The sequence below is a fragment of the Aythya fuligula genome, chromosome 3 (genome assembly GCF_009819795.1).
Source record: "Aythya fuligula isolate bAytFul2 chromosome 3, bAytFul2.pri, whole genome shotgun sequence".
In the NCBI taxonomy this organism is placed as follows: Eukaryota; Metazoa; Chordata; class Aves; order Anseriformes; family Anatidae; genus Aythya; species Aythya fuligula.
Genome location: NC_045561.1, coordinates 84301050 through 84320432, shown reverse-complemented (window position 1 = coordinate 84320432; position 19383 = coordinate 84301050). Strand labels below are relative to the sequence as shown.

The 19383-nt window shown below is 39.8% G+C and overlaps 1 protein-coding gene across 2 annotated transcripts in view; it reads left to right on the top strand.

The window, feature by feature from the left end:
- The first annotated feature begins 14014 nt into the window (after positions 1–14014).
- Positions 14015–19383, top strand: part of TTK (TTK protein kinase) — a 29933-nt gene continuing 24564 nt past the window's right edge. The window contains exons 1-4 of one of the 2 annotated variants that reach the window (XM_032185710.1): positions 14015–14046; positions 16121–16294; positions 17086–17233; positions 17338–17560. In XM_032185710.1, the coding sequence (XP_032041601.1) occupies positions 17086–17233; positions 17338–17560 (371 nt within the window). In that variant the 5' untranslated portion in view covers positions 14015–14046; positions 16121–16294. Of the gene's footprint in view, positions 14047–15161; positions 15338–16120; positions 16295–17085; positions 17234–17337; positions 17561–19383 lie in introns of those variants that run through there. The other variant, XM_032185709.1, reaches the window with a different exon arrangement.

Here is a 19383-nt window from a genome sequence, read left to right as displayed (position 1 = left end):
ATGCGTTCAGTACAAAAATGGACCTTTTATTTTATTTTTAGACACAATATGAAATATGAATGCTTCACAGAGAGCTCACAGAATAATGTAAAATAAAAGGCATTGGATTTGTTCAACCAGAAATGTTTGATTCTTTCAGTTTAAGACAAAGAATAAAGATTTACCTCCTTAACCACTTATAATATGTTGGATTTGAAGACTACAGTGAATAATTTACTATTCCCACTCTGATAAGGGTTTTTTTTGTTGTTTTGTTTTGCTTTTTTTAACTAATATGGTCTTAAGTTATCATTTATTTTTGTAATGAATAACATTGGTAAGACAACTTTCATTTGTAATCTCTTTTTATAAGGCTTCTGGAAAGTATTGTTTCACAGTTTTATATGAAGGAGTTGGTACAAAGGTATGAGACATGCCTATATTGTTTAGTGGCTATATAAGTGGGAGTACCTATAAACACTAAGGATTTATGCTTTATCTCTCTTTTCTTTACAAAAACAATAGACATCATCTGTTGAAACCTCTTCCTACATCTGTGGGGTAGTTTTCTTTTACATCACACATTGCTAGGTCAGATTTCAAAATTCAAACATATCCCAGCCATGTCCTCTGCCCATGGGTTTTCTCTCTGCTAGCTCAGTTCTCAATCATTGCTGTTACCTATTCAATGCTCAGGCCATCTTTAGAGGGTTCAATATTTTCTAAACATCTACTAGAATTTCAGATATTAATGTTTAACATTTTTCAACATAATTCATAACAAAATGTTAAGCTCGAAGGGTTTCTGAAAGCTGTCTTTATTTAGAAGGCTGCCCTTGCAGCATTTTCTTGATCATAAAGCATCTTCCTTTTTGACAATCAAGATATTTCATTTGGTCATAATTAAATTCCCTTCCTACTGCCAACAGGCACAAACTTCTCATGATAGTTTTAATGCAGTCTACATAAGCATACACCACAGCTTCCTTTGGCTTCATCAGAATAGAAAATAATTCACTGAGAAGGAAGCCAAGTGCTAATGTTGTGCTAAGTGATTACTGTAGCTAATAATCAAATTCCCCTAGTGTGTATGAACTGGCTGGCATAGGTAGTGTCAAAATGTCAACAACTTTACATACCTACCTGAGACTACTTCAGCTTTGAAGGCTTTGTTATTAGCAGTTTTAAGATCATTTGCTCACTTAAGGTCCCCTAAGGTCTCATAATCTTTGAATTTACACTTTGCAAAGACATAAGGTTAAAAAAAAAAAAAAAAAAGACAGTGGAGTGGTTTCTCTCCTAGATGACATCAGAAATGTGCACTGCTGCACTGCCACAATAACTCTTCTTTTGTTCCCATATTTTTTTCCCTTGGGAGAAATCCTCTTGTGATGCAATCCTGTAAGTACTGAATAACTGGTTATTCTCTTTGCTTTATAAAAAAAATGATTAATCTTGTCTTACCTCTGGATAACTAATACATGCCCAATGAAAACAGGTGTTACTGCAAGACCACAGCAAGATCTTGGAGTCGTCCTGGAAAGTTTAGACCCCAGGTTGCATTCCTAGTGTCTCAGTTGCCCCTCCACATGTCTCCCCCCAAATGGGATGCACGGCAGCAACACTGGCAAGTAAAAGTAAAATCTGGCTAGCTCAGGTACCCCTAGCATTGATAACAGTAAAATCAGCGGTAGCAGGGGTTAGACAATGACAGCAGAATATGTTGATTACTGGCCCACACTGTGCTGCCATGTCTCCATTGCTAATTTTACCTCTGCTTATTAAATTAAAGCTAAGTGGTGCATGTCTATTCATGCTGCTCACACTCCCATTGAAAGCAGGGTGGACAAAACGCTCATCTCTTTTTATCAGTACCATGTGTCTGGACATTTGCTAATTATTAATTTCAGCTCTCATACCTTTCATTAATCATTCTTGGTGGTTAGTTCCTTTGTGCTATTAAGCTCTGGTTGCTTTTTGAGTAACCTCCTTTCTTGAGAAACCTTGGGAGGAGGTGTTACTTCAGTGAGTTAACACCAGCAAGCTTTGCTACCTGAGCAATGGTTCCTTTCCTAATTTTCTGCTGTATTCATACCCCACCAATTAGAGAATTGTGCAGGGTGGCACACAAGATCTGATTCCCAAGGAAGTAACCTGATTTTTCATTGTCTGCCTTCTGCAGACCTGTCAGGACAGAATAGAGGAACTGGCTGTGTGCAAAATCAGGTTCATATCTTAAGTTACAGTCAGATTCTTGAGAAGCAAGCAATAGTTTTTATCAGACAGCCTGTTTAGCCTGTACAGTGCCATATATTGTAGGTATTCCTTAAAAATGCTATTTGGGTACAAAAAACCAACAGTGAGAGCATGGAAACCATGCAAGATAGTGTATAGCTTCATAGCTCAGCATTTCTGGGCAGAGTGTGGGAGTCCACATTGCTCTGTTACTGCCCTTGGACTGCTTTCAATAACCAGGTTAAAATTAAGAGCTCTAACAAGCGTGTCCTGAGGTGGATGTTTTGGCTCTCTTGCTGCTATTTACAGCTGTGATAAAAATCAATTACATATTTATTCCTAGTAATAAGATCTTAAAGTACACCTCACTTTTAGCAAATTTAGATTATTATTTTTTTTTCTTTTAAGTATCTCTTGAGGCTCAGTTCTGGGCAATCTGCCTAGAAGCAGCTTCCACTATCTTTCTTTCATTGTGTCAACTTGAACCACATTTTAAAAGATTAGGTCTTTTTGTGGAAAAACATCATTATTTCAGCCTTTTTTAATGCCTTATTATTGGGAACCAGGCTTTGAACTTGAGCTTGAATTTTAATGTTTTTTTTTAGAAGCAGCATTGAAGCAATTATGCATCTTCGGTTTCCTTCTGTTTTGCTGAAGTTTAAAACTTTTTTTTTTTTTTTTTTTTCTGTTCCAGTTGTGTAAACAATTATTTATATTTCAAAAATCTTATCATTCTTGCCTGTTCACATGAGCTCATATTATGGAAAAAGAAAAGCTCTTCACTTTCATTTACTGAAAGATACTCCAGAAACAGCCAAAGAAACATCCAGTTCCCTTAAATGCTTACTCTTTAGTTAATCAAACTTTTCCTTTTTCCTTAAAAAGAAGTAGGAAAATAAGCCTTCATTTAAAATCTATCACAATTTAAAACTCAGAGAGAAACTATTTATTAATGTTCTTATCAGCTATGACTAAACTACAAATTTCAACCCAAGGGAACTACTATTTTGAAGAAAATAAACCTAGGAAAATAATTGCACAGCAGAGAAAATCAAAGAAAAAGTTTTCAGCACTGTGCATGTTGTGGAATGAAATGTTGATGAGATTATTTGGTTGTATTGGTAATTAAAATCCAATCTAGGTAACTTCAGTTTGAGCAGCATCAACTAGCAGGTATTTCTCGGAGACAGGCACAAAGAGTTCATATATCAGGGTATCTTCCTCTCTGCCAAGGTCTGATTAATTCATATTCTGTATATGATTAGAAATAACAGGGTCCATTTTCTCAACAATACTAATGAACAGTAATTACAATGTACCTCCAAAGAGCACTCACGATGTTATTGTCAAGGTGATGCAACATTAACCTGACTTATCTCTGTGGTACTAGAATCTGTTGTTTCTGTATGCAATTTTAACAATAACTCTAAATGAACGTTATGGTATGATTATATTGTTATTTCTTGTTCAGTTTCATTAATAAAATTCATTCAATTTTCTCCTCATTTTTATTTATTTTTTTATTAAACTGCCTGATTTTTTTTTTTTTTTTTCCCAAACTCTTTCCAATTTGTAAGTAATATATTTTTTTTGGTAGCATGGTAATCAAGAGCCTTACAGAATCACAGAATCACAGAATTTCCTAGGTTGGAAGAGACCTCAAGGTCATCGAGTCCAACCTCCAACCTAACGCTAACAGCCCTCCACTAAACCATATCACTAAGCTCTACATCTAAACGTCTTTTGAAGACTTCCAGGGATGGTGACTCCACCACTTCCCTGGGCAGCCTGTTCCAGTGTAACACTTAGTAACACTTCCGATGCAGTCCATCCAGCGCTGTTAAGAAGAAGAAAATAGGCAAGTCTGAATCTGATCTCTCTGATAGTTCTGGCAGCAAACGTGTTTGAATTTGTGTCCCTGACATCCTGGCTGAAATGACAGGCCTCTCTGTTAGTAGATCACTAATTTGTTGTAGACTTTTGCTCACAGTTCATCTACCACATCAAAATCCTGTTGAAATGAGCACATGAATGAATGCTTAGCCTAGTTGGAGTCTTCCGCTCATGCTAAGTGTAAGACAAATGCCAAATGCTGCATTTGAGTTGTTTTTACATGGTTATTGGTAAAAACAATGAGAACTTTCAATATAGGAATGAATTTATCCATTACCAGGGATGGGAGACTATTTGATAGTAACTGGCCTGAACGTTTTGACCACATTATTGAGACAAGAGGTGAGCCAATCTGTGAGATTCCCTTCATCCCACTGCCAGGGGATACATTTCCTTTAAAAGGCAATAAAAAGGAAAGTGTATTTGAGCTGTATCATTTTAGCTGAGCATCCCATTTTCACTGGGACTTAAGAGGTATGCTGCATTCTTCATCTTTGTTACAAAAACAGGGACCTCCAACAGAAGAGCAGGAAAGAGGTGAAAAACGTGTGGGAGCTTGTCTGTCAGAGTCCTTAAATGTTTAAAACTACAGCTGCTTCTGGGTTGCTGTTATGAAAAACTTATATCCTCGTACAACATCATCTATACTACCCTTGCAATTCTAGTGACTACCCACTTAGTCCTTCTTTTTGAATTCTTCTGTCTTTTTCTCATCATTTTCTTTTCTGTTCTATTTTGTGTTCACTTAAGGTTGTTATATCTTACTTCTGTTCCAACTCCCTTCCCTTACCCTTTCACTTACCCTTTAAACTAATATTTTATTTGCTTCCTTCTTAAGACCATCACCAAGGGTAAAGCTTGGTGACAAGTACAATCTTTGTGGCACAATAATACATTGTTTGTCTGTATTGATAATTCAGAGGGTGGAGTATTAATAATGATTGGCTACTTAAGTAAATTTTGAACCCTATTTCTTCCAGTCATGAGGGGACACTTCATTCCAGTACAAATATATTATTATTTATGCAATAATGACAATAACTGCATTTGCATGCTTGTAATAGTATCTTCCACATGAGGAACCACAGTAATTACAAGTGCATTACTATCATCACTTTTCATAGATAAGGAAGAAGAAAGAAAGCAAAGCCTTGGGACTTCGCTAAATGTCAGTAAGATGGTAGAAGACTTATAGAGAACAGGCAAGAAAAAAAAGTGGATTTTCATCAGCTAGGTTTTTGTAAAGATGTTGTAAAGTGATGCTGGGAAAAGAAGTACCTGGCAAGTCACAGCTGGCATACATGTAGTGATGAACTTACTCCTGAGGGGCAGAGAAAGTGTTCTGATCTGCTGGATTTAGTGTCTGAAGGCCTGATCCTTTCTAGGTTTGTTGGACCTTGACTATACCATCTTGATGCTGCCCAAAAAGACTTGCTATGCAATCCTCCTCAAGAACCTCTCTAGGTCTGTTCTTTTTCCAAGCATGAAATTTCTGGAAGACCACCACATTTTTTTTTTTCTTTCTTGGCATTAAATGCCATATTTCCGTGGACTTATAGAAGCTGCATATGAAACCAGTATGAGAGGAATTGACTTTGTGTTTAAAAATTTAAAGTCACTTCATGTTCTTTCAGTTACGAGTAACATTTTAGATGATCTAAATCTAGAATTTGCCATCACTTTTTCAGGACAGGTCAAAACTATATGTGGTATCTATTTTTGTTTTCACTGGTTGTGGTAAAGCAGTCATCAAATGAGGCAATTACAATTGTCACAGCTGTACAATTTGTAGACATGGTGGTTTAATACCAGCAGGTACTGAGCTCTACCACACCACCCTCTCACTCCCCATCCTCAGCAGAACAGGAGGAGACAATATGACGAAAGAAAGCTTGTGGGTTGAGCTAAGGACAGTAATTGGGAGAGGTAACAGGAAAACATGGACTACACATTGCCAAAGAGTAATAATTGTTGAGAAGTTTTGTTGTTGTAATGTTGTAATGTGGTGAAGGGACAAGGTGTGGAATGGGAGCAAATTGTCCACCTTTGTTGGTGTTGTGATATTATGTTGACTTTGGTTAGGGGAATTTTATTGTTGCTGTTAGTATTTATGAAGATTGTGTGATGAATGTTGATGAATGTATATTTTAATGATAATACTTAAATATGTTTTTCAGAGAGAAAAGGGGTGGAATGTGGTAGGTTTACATGGCAAGGGTTTGGTAGTGGGGGGCTTTAGAGGTTGTTTCTGTAAGCAGAACCCAGAAGATGCCTCATGTCACAGCAGAGCCAGCTCCAGTGAGCTCCAAAAGGGACCTGCTGCTGGCCAGGGCTCAGCCATGAGTGACGCTGGGTGGGCCTCTGGGAGAGCTGATTGAAGAAAGAGGAAAAAAAAAAAAAAAAAAAAGCACAACAGCAGCTGAGAGAGTGAGGAGTGCAAAGCAGCCCTGCAGCCCCCAGGTCGCTGCAGCAGGAGGGCAGGCGGTGCTGCAGGCAGGCAGCAGCAGTTCCCCTGCAGCCTGTGGAGAGGCCCCTGGTGGAACAGGCTGTCCCCCTGCAGCCCAGGGGTCCCACATGGAGCAGATCTCCACGCTGCAGCCCCCCCATGGAGGAGCCCCCGGTGGAGCAGGTGGATGTGGCCTGGAGGAGGCTGTGGCCCATGGAGAGCCCCCGCAGGAGCAGGCCCCGGGCCGGAGCTGCAGCCCGTGGAGAGGAGCCCACGCAGGAGCAGGGGTCTGGGGGGAGCTGCTGCCCGTGGGGGACCCGTGCTGGAGCAGTTTGCTCCTGGGGGATGGATGGACCCCGTGGGATGGAGACGTGTGGGAGCCGGGGCAGAGTGACCATGAAGGAGCTGTGGAGACAAAGCGTCAGGGACTGACCACAGCCTCCGTTCCCCATTCTCCTGCACTGCTTGGGGGGAGGAGGTGGAAGAGGGCGGATGGGCGGAAGGTGGTTTTAATTTGCTTTTAGTTCGTACTGCCCTAGTTTGTTATCAATAAAGAATAAATTGCATTAATCTCCCTATGCTGAGTCTGTTTTGTCTGTGATGGTAATTGCTGAGTGATCTCCCTGTCCTTGCCTCAACCTTTGAGGATTTTTTCATTGTATTTTCTCACCCTGCTCTGTGGAGGAGGAGTGAGAGAGCAGCATGGTGGTGCTGAGCTACCTACCAGTGTGAAACCACCATAGCAGCACATCTCCCAACCTTCTTAAGACCCCAGACAGGGGGCTATCCAGTGCATAATGTAATTGAGGCAATGAAGAAAGAAGATGTAGCTCGTGTTATGGAGATGCATCTTCATGGGATGAAGCTCAATCAATTTTAAAATTGTGAGTTGGAGTTAATAGCAGTCACGTGGAGTGGTGAATTAACAGAAACAAGTCTGTAGCTTATTTTCTCTGCAGGGTCCTCTGATCTAACTGTTAACACATGGGGTTTGGTATTGATATTTTTGTTTTAGACACTGAAAGAAGAAGTGTTTGATACCAGAGCCATAAGTCGTATTACAGCTATAATGGTGATTGCTGTTTAGGTGTCTCTTACACATCTTTTGAAAGGTGTATGTTAAAATGACTGATGAACATTATTGCGTTATGGCCACCTACTCTTTCAGATACTCTAATAATGCAGTGAATGATGGTAACATAATAACGTTAGGTCTTGATCTGGCATCATCAAGTGCATCTTTTACTCATACGCATTCTTAAATTTACTACTTTGAGTTGCCTAAGTAATACTCATTGTACTCAGTTCTTTCTGATATTCCAAGGTATGTTCTCCAAAACCTAATAGTAGCAAAGTCTCAAGACAGTCAATTATGAAGAAATATGTGAAGAATAGATGTTCAGCAAACTGACATTTCAAACTTACTCTACTGGAAGGCATTCACAGGTCATGCTTCTCTAACACCACCTTTTATTTTCATTACAAAACTAAATCCCAGACTCTTGGGACTTCCTAAGCAAGTAAACAAGCGATGAAAAATAGTAAAAACTTCTTTAACTCAGCTTAAGCTAGTCACACAAACCCAATGCAGTCCAATGGCTGTACAGAAGAATGCCATGTGCAAGCTAGAATGTGCTGATTCTCAGGCAGGTTTCAGAAGACCATTCTATTACAATCATGTCTTTTCTGAAATGGACCTGGTCCACATCCAGCTGGACCTGAATGTGGGCAGAGAAGATTGTAGCTTGAAGTTATCTGACTAATTTTCCTTAACTGGCCCCTTCTGCCAAGCCTTTAATCACAGAATTAGGTACCAGGTAGTCAGTATTATCTAGTTTTACAGGTCAAAACTCACGTTTCATATTCCACTATTTAGCAGCCAAACAATTTTGGTAGGTTTTATTGCTGTCAGTATATAATATCTGGAATATCTTTGGAAATATTCAAGAAGGCACTTATGCAGTAAACATGGCAGCTGTACCATCTTCAGCTGCTATAAGATGGACACACAAAAGCAGTGTCCTTTCCTGAAAATTTCCAACATATATATATATATATATATATATACACACATAAACACAACATGTTTGCTTCTGTTCTTTTTATATGAATATCTGACAGAACCCATGGATCCAGCATGACCCAAAGTTCTGAACCTGCACAACATTTGTTCATATGATTTCTCAACACTGTTCTTTTGCATTTATTTCCAGCCTACATGAATCTGTAACTTAGTCTGGTCAAATATGAAGTAAGCTGCTCAACAGCACCAGCTGGATCTGATGAAATAAATACGTGCAGCTGGGTATTATCCTCCCACTGAAGGTACCACAACTCACATATCAACAGTGATTTCCTGTGTGGCCTCATACATACATTGTATTTCACACATAACAGAACAAAACATTGGAAAACTCCACTTGAAAAGTCATCCAAGGTGGATTAGTAATTATCCAATATGTAGATGAGCAGTCACCTAACATTTGTTGTAGACAGTGCCAAGCTGTAGAAGATGACGTTATAATAAGTCTACAATTATCACCGTTTGAAGTGGGTATGTATAATAACACACTTTTCCTCAGAGGTTACTGTAGCCAAAGGAGTTCCAAAGAAGTCCTCAAACGAGAAAGTTCTTAAAGTGCTGGAATTGTTATCAGGATCTCTGGGACTGATGCCTAGATCTGTTCCATGCATCCTGTATGGCATAAGGTATGCTGCTTGCTTTCTCATGTCTTAACTTTCCAGTATAAAATGTGAATAATAATTCTCAGCTTAATATAGGTGTTGAAAACAAAGTTTTCAGAGATTTCCAAGGTATTCTCTTAGAATGGCAATGCACAGAAAAGCACCTGAAAACAGTCACTGAGAGGATGAGAATGCATGCTTGGCCTGTGTAGCAATTCATCACTGAAATACACAGGCTGCCTTGTTATTTCCAAGGGGAGCAAGTTAAAATAAGGAAAATGGGTAAACAGCTGAATTAAAACCATTCAATTTTTAGTTTAAAAATAAAAATACAGACCCTCCAGTGAAAAAGCATATCCGTGAAGGGAGAAGGCTAGTAACAAACTAGGTTAGGAGATACAGCAGAGGACAGGATGAGGAGAAATAGCATTGCTTGTGGAAGCAAGCAGTTTAGAAATAATTCACTTTGCCTTATTTAATTGACTGAGTTACATGTTTAGGCTAACACAAATGCAGACGTTCAACTACCAGCAGAGAGGGAGAAAGAAACCTCCTGAGAATGCCTTACCTGTCTGCGGACTGGAAGGATGTAGGATTAGGCAGGCTCCCCTGCTCTGGCTGCAAAGGGAATATGTACCACTAGCTTTGATTGCTATCCGCCTTTTAGATTGCTCAAAGGAGGAGAATTAACACTTCTGGTTGTTATGTTTTTAGCAGTAGCCAAAAGCTTAATGCTAGCAATTGTTTCAAAGTGCAATAATGAACAAGCAGACATTGCACCACCACATGAGTAAAGACGTGTTTCAAACTTCTTTATTATAAAAGCAGTATAATTAACCCTATCTTTTACATAGCTCTCTCTTGTGCAACTCCTAGCTGTTTCTTGGCAAGTAGCAGAGTTTACATCCAGATTAAGCAACTTGTTTGATACAGTTTGAGTATTATTTGAGACTTAGCATTTAAGGAGCAAAATGGAAAGAGAAGAGCAAAGACAGAAAAAGAGCAGAAAGTGGGAGAAGAAGAAATGTATAGACTTATGTAAGGGGTAAGAAGACTCATCAGAAATTATTTTTCTGATTACACATGAAATAGATGCTGTGAAGAAACAAACCTGATAGAAAAAAACTTTGTAAGATAAGACCTGTGTTTTCCAAGCAATAAAGAATGCTGATTGATTCTTAAACACCACGGATGCCTCTCCTGAGACCTGTGGATTCACACCGTTCAAGGTGGAAAGGACCATTGGATTATCCCGCCTGATCTCTTCTTAGCACAGCTTAGATATTTTCACGTAGTAGCCCAGAATATTGATCAGAATAAGTTATGCATAAATATAACATATTTTACAACAAGCTTTATCCTGAAGATGTCAAAAGCAGAAAAATATATACATTCCTTTCCAGAGCTTTTCTAATTCTTTTCCCATTTCCCAGTTGTCTTTCTTGCCGCCCTTGTGCCTCCTTTTCTCTGTTTCAGTCTCCTCCAAAATACAAAACCTGTCTCTAATTCCTTTTTCTCATTTTGTTCCAGTTTTGGTAAGTCTGTATTCAAATTTGGTATATCTGGTACCATTACCCAAGTGATCTCATATGTGGGGGTGTTCCTGGTATGGTTACAGACCTGCTTTGGAGCTTGTAAGATCGCACTTGACAGAAGATGCTCTTTACAAAATATTCCCCTTCAAGTTCCTATGAAATTTGTCTATTTTTCACATAACTCTCCCATAAGCACACGCGAGATCCAGCCACCTTTCACAGCACTGTCTGTAGTTTTCACCATCTTATCACAAAGTTATTCACGTTCAGCAATTTCTCATGTCACATCCACTGGATTCCTATGTCCTGCAGTTAGCTTAACCTCAGGTCAGAGCCAAGTTATTTGCCTGCAGCATTAATACCATCTTGGTATCAAGTTTACTTGGAGTCATTTCATATTCATCTCCGTATCACCAATATAATACTTAAAATACATCATGGTTAGAACCAGTCCCTGAAGCATCCTTCTGAAATAAACAGCACAAACATGTCCTATTGACACATCCTTTTGCGGATCTGTTGATTGAGTCAGTTTCTAAATTGATATTTTGTGTGTGTACACATCTGTGCATTTTACTGACTTTCAGCCCCAAATGGTAGCTATGAGACAACACACAGAAGCCAAGTAAATGGTTCTCATTGTTTCAGTCACTGAACGTGTCTGTCAATAAGGAAAAAATTATATTGTAAAAGTCCAGTCACAAAGCATGTATCAGATTTGTAAATGAACAAGCGCTATGGAACAAGATCCACTGATATAAATAACTATTGTTCTCTCTTCCTTATTCATTAAAAACAAACAAACAAAACCAATTAATTACACATAAAGCTTGAAGTAATCGATAATGACAAATAGTTTGTCATGGAAACAAAACTGCTAGGAGGAATGGGAATATCTGTTATTCTTCCTGCTGAAAATGTTAATGCTTTGTTAATTAACCACTTATTTTCAGATCAATTTCTCAGTTGTTGAGGTGACTCAACATCTAAAATATTTGTTTGCTTCTTCTTGTGGACATCTGCAGTTTGGAGCAATGCATCAACAACCAGGACAAGTCTGCATGCTCCCAGTAAATGAAGATTTCATCAAATACTCAGCAGGGCTCTCTCCAAATGCACTTTTAACCAAAACAGCTACACCGAATGTCTGCCAGGAGTTGTAATCAATAAACCACCATCTCTTTTCTTTAGCTCATCACCTCATACCAGAGACATGGAACTTCAAATATCAGCTCAAGAAGATGGGTTGGTTGCTGCCTATTTTTCAGCTAGGAGAGGACAGCCTTTCTCTTATATGCATTTCAGAAAATTCCATAGTACGTTATAAAGATTTCCTCAACATTTGAAAAATCTTTTGCAATTCCCTTGCATTTGCCACACTTGGATTTGCAATACGATTATCCAAAAAGATACAACATCTTACCATATAATCAAGTATTTAAAACAACGAAACAGGATTTGCCTGATGTAACTCTTTACAAAAGACTGACATCTCCTTTTGTTTGTCATCCACCTTTTTTCTTCATCACATCCTTGTTTTTCTGATTTGCATGCGACTCTTGTCATTCAAACTGGTATCAGCTTTAGGTGAGGATGTCAGGTGCTGCAGTTCTTAGATTCCCTGTACATCCACGACATTATAATGAATAACATGCATAAACATTTATAAACAAGTAAGCAATGGTTCTACCATCAAACCAAACTAGAACAATAGGCAATATGGAAAAAGAACATCTCCTCCCATCTTAGCTAAAAGTTGCAACTCCTCTGTGCTTGGGGAAAACAGCCATCTCCACAGGATGATCCATCAGAGTCCAAAATAGATGTTTGGACTCGATTTCTCTCTTGAAATGCCTCTTCCCTTTCTCTATGGAGTGAACTTTTATCACTACATTAGGCAAGATGTTTATGTTTTAGATGAATACAAGACAAGCAAGATTGACTTCAATTAAGCGCCAGTTTAGGTATGACTATTAAAAGTCACATGGGTGTGGGAATGGAAATGTTGTTTTTGCAGAGTTACATTGTTTAGAAGGAGGGAATGTGGTACTGACAGTGATAAGAAAGTTTAGCAGGCGACCTTGTAAAATGCAGACAATCAGACTCCTTAGGACAATTAGGTGAAAATCATGGTGTCAAGTCAAGTCAGATAAGTGAAGAAACATTACCACTTCAAGCAGTAAAAATGTCGAAAGAAATTTGAAATTTAACAGGCCGGCGACTGAAGGCCATGCATTGTTTGTGAAGCATCAGATAGATTGTGAACCTGGATTACCCACTCAGTGGGGAAACAGGGGAGGGTCCTGCCATCAAAAGGTATATAAACTGTGTTTTGGAACTAGTAGATGCGCTCTCTCCTGCTTGTGGGGCGCCCGCCATTGCAATCGCGAATAAATTACTACTTCACTGAGATCCTCGCCTGAGCCTAAGTTATTGGCTACGGAGTGTTTCTCACATGGGGACTGCATGGAAAGCTAATGGTAAGTAGTAGGCTATTAAATTAATATGGCATATATATAGATAGAGAATATGTCTCAGTGCTTTTTATGAAGTGTGCAAACAATTTTGAAAATACTGTGAGCATCGGAAGAGCCACACTGGCTAAAAACAAGACAGTAATGAACAAGTTGTCAGAATGTAAATGCGAAGAGGCTGAACTGTTTAGTTAGTGCTTTGCATTGCTGTAACCCAACTGCAACAGGAAAGGGGCAGCTCAAAGGAAGCGCTGCTGTTTGCAGCCGTAGGCACGCTGCAGATAACGGGTTGTGCTTATGAACCAGCTTATGGGGAATCCGTGTGAGGAAAAGGTAAAGAGGAGATCGTACGGAGACGGTCAGGGCACGCAGTGCTGTGTAAGAGGTAAGTGAGGCTGCATAGAGCATGTATTGCTTTAAACTGCTTTCGGGTATGTTTTATATTTGTGCTATCACATTTCTGTGCTTTGCACTTGGTGTTCATGGCCGCAGGGCGGGCATCCCGCACTCCCTTTGCGGCTATCGGGGATTACCACAGCGGCCGCCACCATGACAGCGCCCCGAGCGCCCCCTCAGCGCCCCGCCGCGTAACGGCGCCCAACGGCCCCTCCGCGCGGCGCGAAGGGCGGAGCCTCGACCTCGGTGGGCGGGGCCTCACACACCCCCGTCCAATAGAAAGGCGTGCTTCCGATGTTTTTCCCCTCCGCCGGCCAATCAGCGGCCGCGGGGAGATTCAAACGGGGAGCGGCGGGCGCGGCCCGGGTCCGGCCGGGAGCGGGCGGCGGCGGCTGCGGCTGAGGTGAGTGCGGGGGGGCGGGGGGCGGCCGTTGGGGGCCCCGCGGCTCCCTGAGGTGAGAGGGGGAGAAAGGGGCTGCGGGGAGGGGACCTGCGCGGCTGGGCCGTGCCCGTGGGGCCTCGGGGCTTTATTTTTTTAAATAAAAACTGTTATTTTCTGGGATTGGGGAGAAGTTTCAGAAAATGGCGAGTGTCTGTGTGGTTTGGGGATGGAGGGGGAGGGGAAGGGTCAGGCCGTGCTGGGCAGCAGAGTAGCAAAAGGCACAGAAATTCCTTCACGCTCCTGCCATTACAATTTTCTCTTCTGACCTCAACCCCCAAACACGTATCTTTTAGAAGGAACATCTACTTCCCGTGTGTCTTAAGCGAGCTCCGCAGCTTGTAAGCTTGTATCTGTTCCTGCAGAGTAACTGATAGGCTCCGCTTTGACATCTGCAGATTAAACGGGTAAATAGCAGATAGCGTCACGCCTTTCTGCAGGCTGCCCGGGTGTTATCGCGTGCTTCTCTGCTTTTGTTCTCGCTGAGCAGCTGGCGAGATCTCGAGGGCAGGAGCTCTTTTGCACCTCGTTGTCTGTGTAGTAGTTCCGAACAGTCAGGAAGGGTTTAGAGCAATGCTGGAGTGTTTAAGCAATGTTGATATAACTGCACTCGGAAAGGATTGTGGGGATAGCTCTGCTTTCTGTAACTGACGCTGTTTTCTGTTCTACCAGCAAGTATGTGCTTAAGCAGTGAGCAGCATTGAAATACTGGCCTGAACACGTGAATAAAATAATGCAAGTGCTGGAGAAGATTAAGGCTACTGCGAGTTTCCCCCTCCTGTTTGTGTGGGATCTTTCTGCATGTAGGGAGGGCAAAACAGCTTAAACATAAGGGGGTGCAAGAAAACACCCAAGCTAGTAAAGCCCCTGATGTAGTGGGAGAGGTGGCGTTTTTATTTTGCAAAGAGGTCTTGACTCAGTTATTTATCACAGTCTCAGCAAAAATTTTAATTAGGCCATAGGAACAGAGCTAGACAATAGCTGCAGCCACAGTGATCTGGCAGTGCAGAACCATCTAGGTAATGTGATGACATGAATACCTTTTTCTAGGCTGACTGATTTGCTTGCAGGAAAAAGCCAGGCATGCTCCTGGGCACTTGCTTAAAATCCTGGCTGTTCCTGGCAACTCCTTGGATATAGGCTGATGGGGTACTTTGGTAGCTTCCAGGAGCAGGAAGAGGATACCTTGTCCTTCAGAGATCAAGGACTTTCAGTAAAAACAACACCTGTCTCTGTTCAGGAGTAGCATACCACAGTAAGTCCACTATTTCAGGGCTGGATGCTATTATTTCCTCTTGAGTATCAATAAACATGACAGGATGCCATGTGCAATATACCCAGTGACTAACCCATACTGCCACTCCCCCCACTTACAGCGCATGCTGCTTTTCTAGTTTGTCCCTTGATTTCTTATTGGGTCTGTATGAGGTGTTAAAATTACTGCTATGTTTCTTTAGAGGTAGTTTTATATTTTCCTGCTCTCTGCATGTGTTCTCCCTCTTCCTTGCTTCCCTGTCCCTCACCTTCTTTCCTGCATGGCTTTTCTAGATCTCAGACGTGCTGCCATGCAAGCATTGCAGTTAGAAGCTCAGTTCCTATTGAGCATGCTTATAATTGCATGTTGCTATTTTAGGTCTTTATTGTCTTGTCAAATTTTGAACATACTTTGCACAAATTCATGGCAAATGCTTTCTTAAAAAGTAATCATGCAGCAGATTAAGCCAAAGCAAGACTCTGAATACTTGCTTATGATTGAACTTGACTGTGAGTGGGAAGATTAGTTGCAAATCATGACAATACTCAGGCGATTATGATTTTAGCGTATCTTTCATCTCTAAATGTCTTATATAGTAGGCACATTTGGAAGTACTTGCTCTTAGTACAAGTGTAATTTTTGACTTTCTGCTGTTTAGTAGTCTTGTTACTAATTTTCATTAAAAGTAATCAAAATATTTCTGAGAAATTGTGAAGATGAAGCAAGCTGTTAGTGTATACTGACATACATTTACTTCTTGATGTCTAACTTTTTGTTACTTAGGAACTTCTTCAGGATGGAGAGCTACATTTCTTGCCTTTGCTGGATTCTTGGGATCATCTGAAGTAATCTCACCCTTATCCAAATTAACTTTTTGACAATCCCTTCTTCAAGAGAAGATTACTCTGTGTTGTACACATTGACACTTCTTCAGTTAAGAAGCCACATACCAGAAATGTAAGTTTGACACATTGTTGAGATGTAAGATCTGTCCTTAAATATGATCATAAAAGGATATTCTCACCTATAAGGAGATCTGAGTTTCTGTAGCTACCTCTACTGTATTAATCAAGGGCAAAACTGCAATAGGTACCAAAATCTTCCTTATGAAGAGATGATCTTTCTCCCTGTGAAGTAAATACCAGCATGTAAACACTCTTTGTTACAGTAATCACTTATGTCAGTTTTAGCAATGTGATCCCCCAAAAGATGTGATAGTGTACAGAGGTGGTCTCAGGACAGTGAAAGATAATTCTTCTCTATGCAGTGTGGAGAGGAATGGGTATTAAAGGAAGCTGCAAATAAGCCCTGACGGCAGTTTTCTGTTCAATGTACTTTACTGTTAAAGAAAAAGGAGGGGAGGGTTCTCTTAGTCTGGGCTCAGTGAAAATTTGATTTTTTAGATGGTGCTGATTTTAGCATGCTGTCTCAAGCTTTCACAATTCTTTCTGTTTACATTTCTGGGGGATGCTTCTTTCTGTTCTTCTCTGACCACTGAAAACACTTCTTTTTATAAAGAAAGGAAGGGTTCATTTTAGAACTTTGTGTTCTTGCTTTTCTGCAAAGATATTATGTGCATGTCTTTAACACAAGTTTACTTGTATAACTAAATTGACAAAGTATTAATATTTGCTATTTATCCTGGTTGAGTCTCAATCTGCAAAACATATATGAGGGACTCTACCATGGAAGTTCCAATTAAGGTCAACTGCAACAGTTCTAAAATTTCACTGGTTTCTTGCCTCTAGATGGAGGAGGAGGAGGATCTAAGTGAAAGGGGATTGCCACGAATTGCTTCAATCATGAATAGAGTTAGAGACCTGAAAAACAAATATAGAAATGAAGACAATATCACAGATGAACTTAACTGTACTAAAATATCAGCTGATACAACAGGTATGTGTTTTGGTTGGTCTTTGTCTTGAGTGGAAGTTCTTAAAGTGTTTTTTATTCATGTTGATTGTGGTTTTAATCAATATATTTTGTTATTTTACTTTCAGATAACTCTGGAACAGTTAATCAAATAATGATGACAAATAACCCAGAAGATTGGCTGTCTTTTTTGCTTAGGCTGGAGAAAAAGGGTGTTCCTCATATGGATGTTAGTACGCTGAACAGACTCATTGGTCGCTACAGTCAAGCAGTAACTGCGTTACCTGCAGAAAAGCATAGTGAAAACGAGAAGTATGCTCGCATCCTCGTGAGATTTGCTGAGTTGAAAGCGTAAGTGTGAATTTTCATTCGTCAATGTAAGAACTCTGAATGATGACTTCTGAACTTGAATGATGGTAGCAGGTCTTGTGTTAGTGGTTTCTGCAACAGTTTTTTTTTAACAGCTACTTGAAGCTGAGCAGCTTTGGCTATTCAGCTTCCTTAGTCTCCATAGTACTTGCATTTATACTCGAAAAATTCTTCAGAGCTATTTGATTTAGGGATGTTGGCACTTCTGGTAAAAGGGAAGATAGCACGAAACCCCTCTTTCTCCTTATTTCAGATTTATACTTAATCTCAAACCTATATGGATGAAATCTGATATGACTTCAATCTTTGGTAACTATAATCTGTGTATTAAACTGTACCTTTTAAGCTAGGATTATTTCCCTGGATTCTTGTAACTGTCTTGCTGTGGCTGTGAGGTAGACAGCTTCTTATAATCTAATTCATCTAGCCAAACTCCAGTAGTGTCTCCTTGTCAAGGTTTCTTTCTTTCTTGCTATGGAAGCCATATCCCAGCTACATTAAACACCTGCCTTAGGGTAGGAAGAAAGTCTTAGAATATCATTCAGTACTTTCATGATTTATGAAGTTAGTTCTGATTGTAGTTTATTGTTTTATCTGGTGCAAATTTAAACAGTATGTTCAGATGTTTTCAGATGTAATTTGGGGCAGGATTATTACATATCGATAAACCTTTTTTGGTAAGGAGTTCTTTTGTTGTTACTTGCTATGTATCTACTAGTTCTTGTTTATTGTATATTCTCCTATTTGGTCCTCTTTGGCTTGAACTTGCAGTATAATAAGGTCTACTTCTTTATCTGTACTGTTATCTGCATGGGATTTAATGCATTAGTGTTTTGTTCCATTGAATGGTTTTAGTAATCTACTGAATCTACTGTTGAGAAAAAGTCAGGAGTAAATGACCTGTGAATCCACAGTGTTTTGAAAATGGTCCTCTTTGTCTAAACGTTGGGAGTAAAGCATGTATTTGGGAAAGACATCCTGTTTCTAAAGATATGGAGAGGTGGTGTTCTTTAGTTGCTTTTTATCAGAGCAGAAGGTGTATGATAGAGGCTTCGGGCTCAGTTTCTGTAATGTCCCTTCCAAAATGTTGCTTGGATCCTATTACCAAGCCACATCTGCCTCATGTACAGCAGGAGTTGAGCTTCAGAAAGATTTCCCTACCTGCCTAATCACTTTAAAACTCTTGTACCTCTTTCTACTTCATATTTAAAAAGTGACTTTGAAGGTATGGATACTGGAATGTCAATGTTCTGTGTGTTGTATTGCAAAAAGCAAAGCTGAAGGCACAGGCAGTAGCCTGTTAAGCTAGAATGCATATTAACAGTTTTAGTTTCAGCAACTCACTGGAATGTGCTAGCTGACTCACTGCTACAGTATTTGGGGATGCCTTCTTGGGAGTAGCCAGGATTGTATTTTGCTATTAGAATGCCCTGTCAATAGCTACACTAAAATACCCTCTGCTTTGATAACCAGCATCACGAGGGAATCTACCTAGAGTGATGAGGAGTTCAGGTCTACTCTCAATTTTTCTGCTTCATCTTTCAATTGGTGAATAGTCAGTCATGTTTCCTGACTTGTTAATGTGTTTTTCTAAAAGGTAAACAACCCCTTTCCCTCAGACCTGCTAAAATCTGGCATCAATCCCAATGGAATCTTGCTAGAATTGTCTCCATGAATGATTGTTCTCCCACTTGAAAATTACTTTTCTTAGATTATCCAATTCTAATGAGAAAGCATTAGCTTATAATAACTGAGATTGGCATATACTATTAAGAATAAACATTATTTTACATTTAAATTATAAA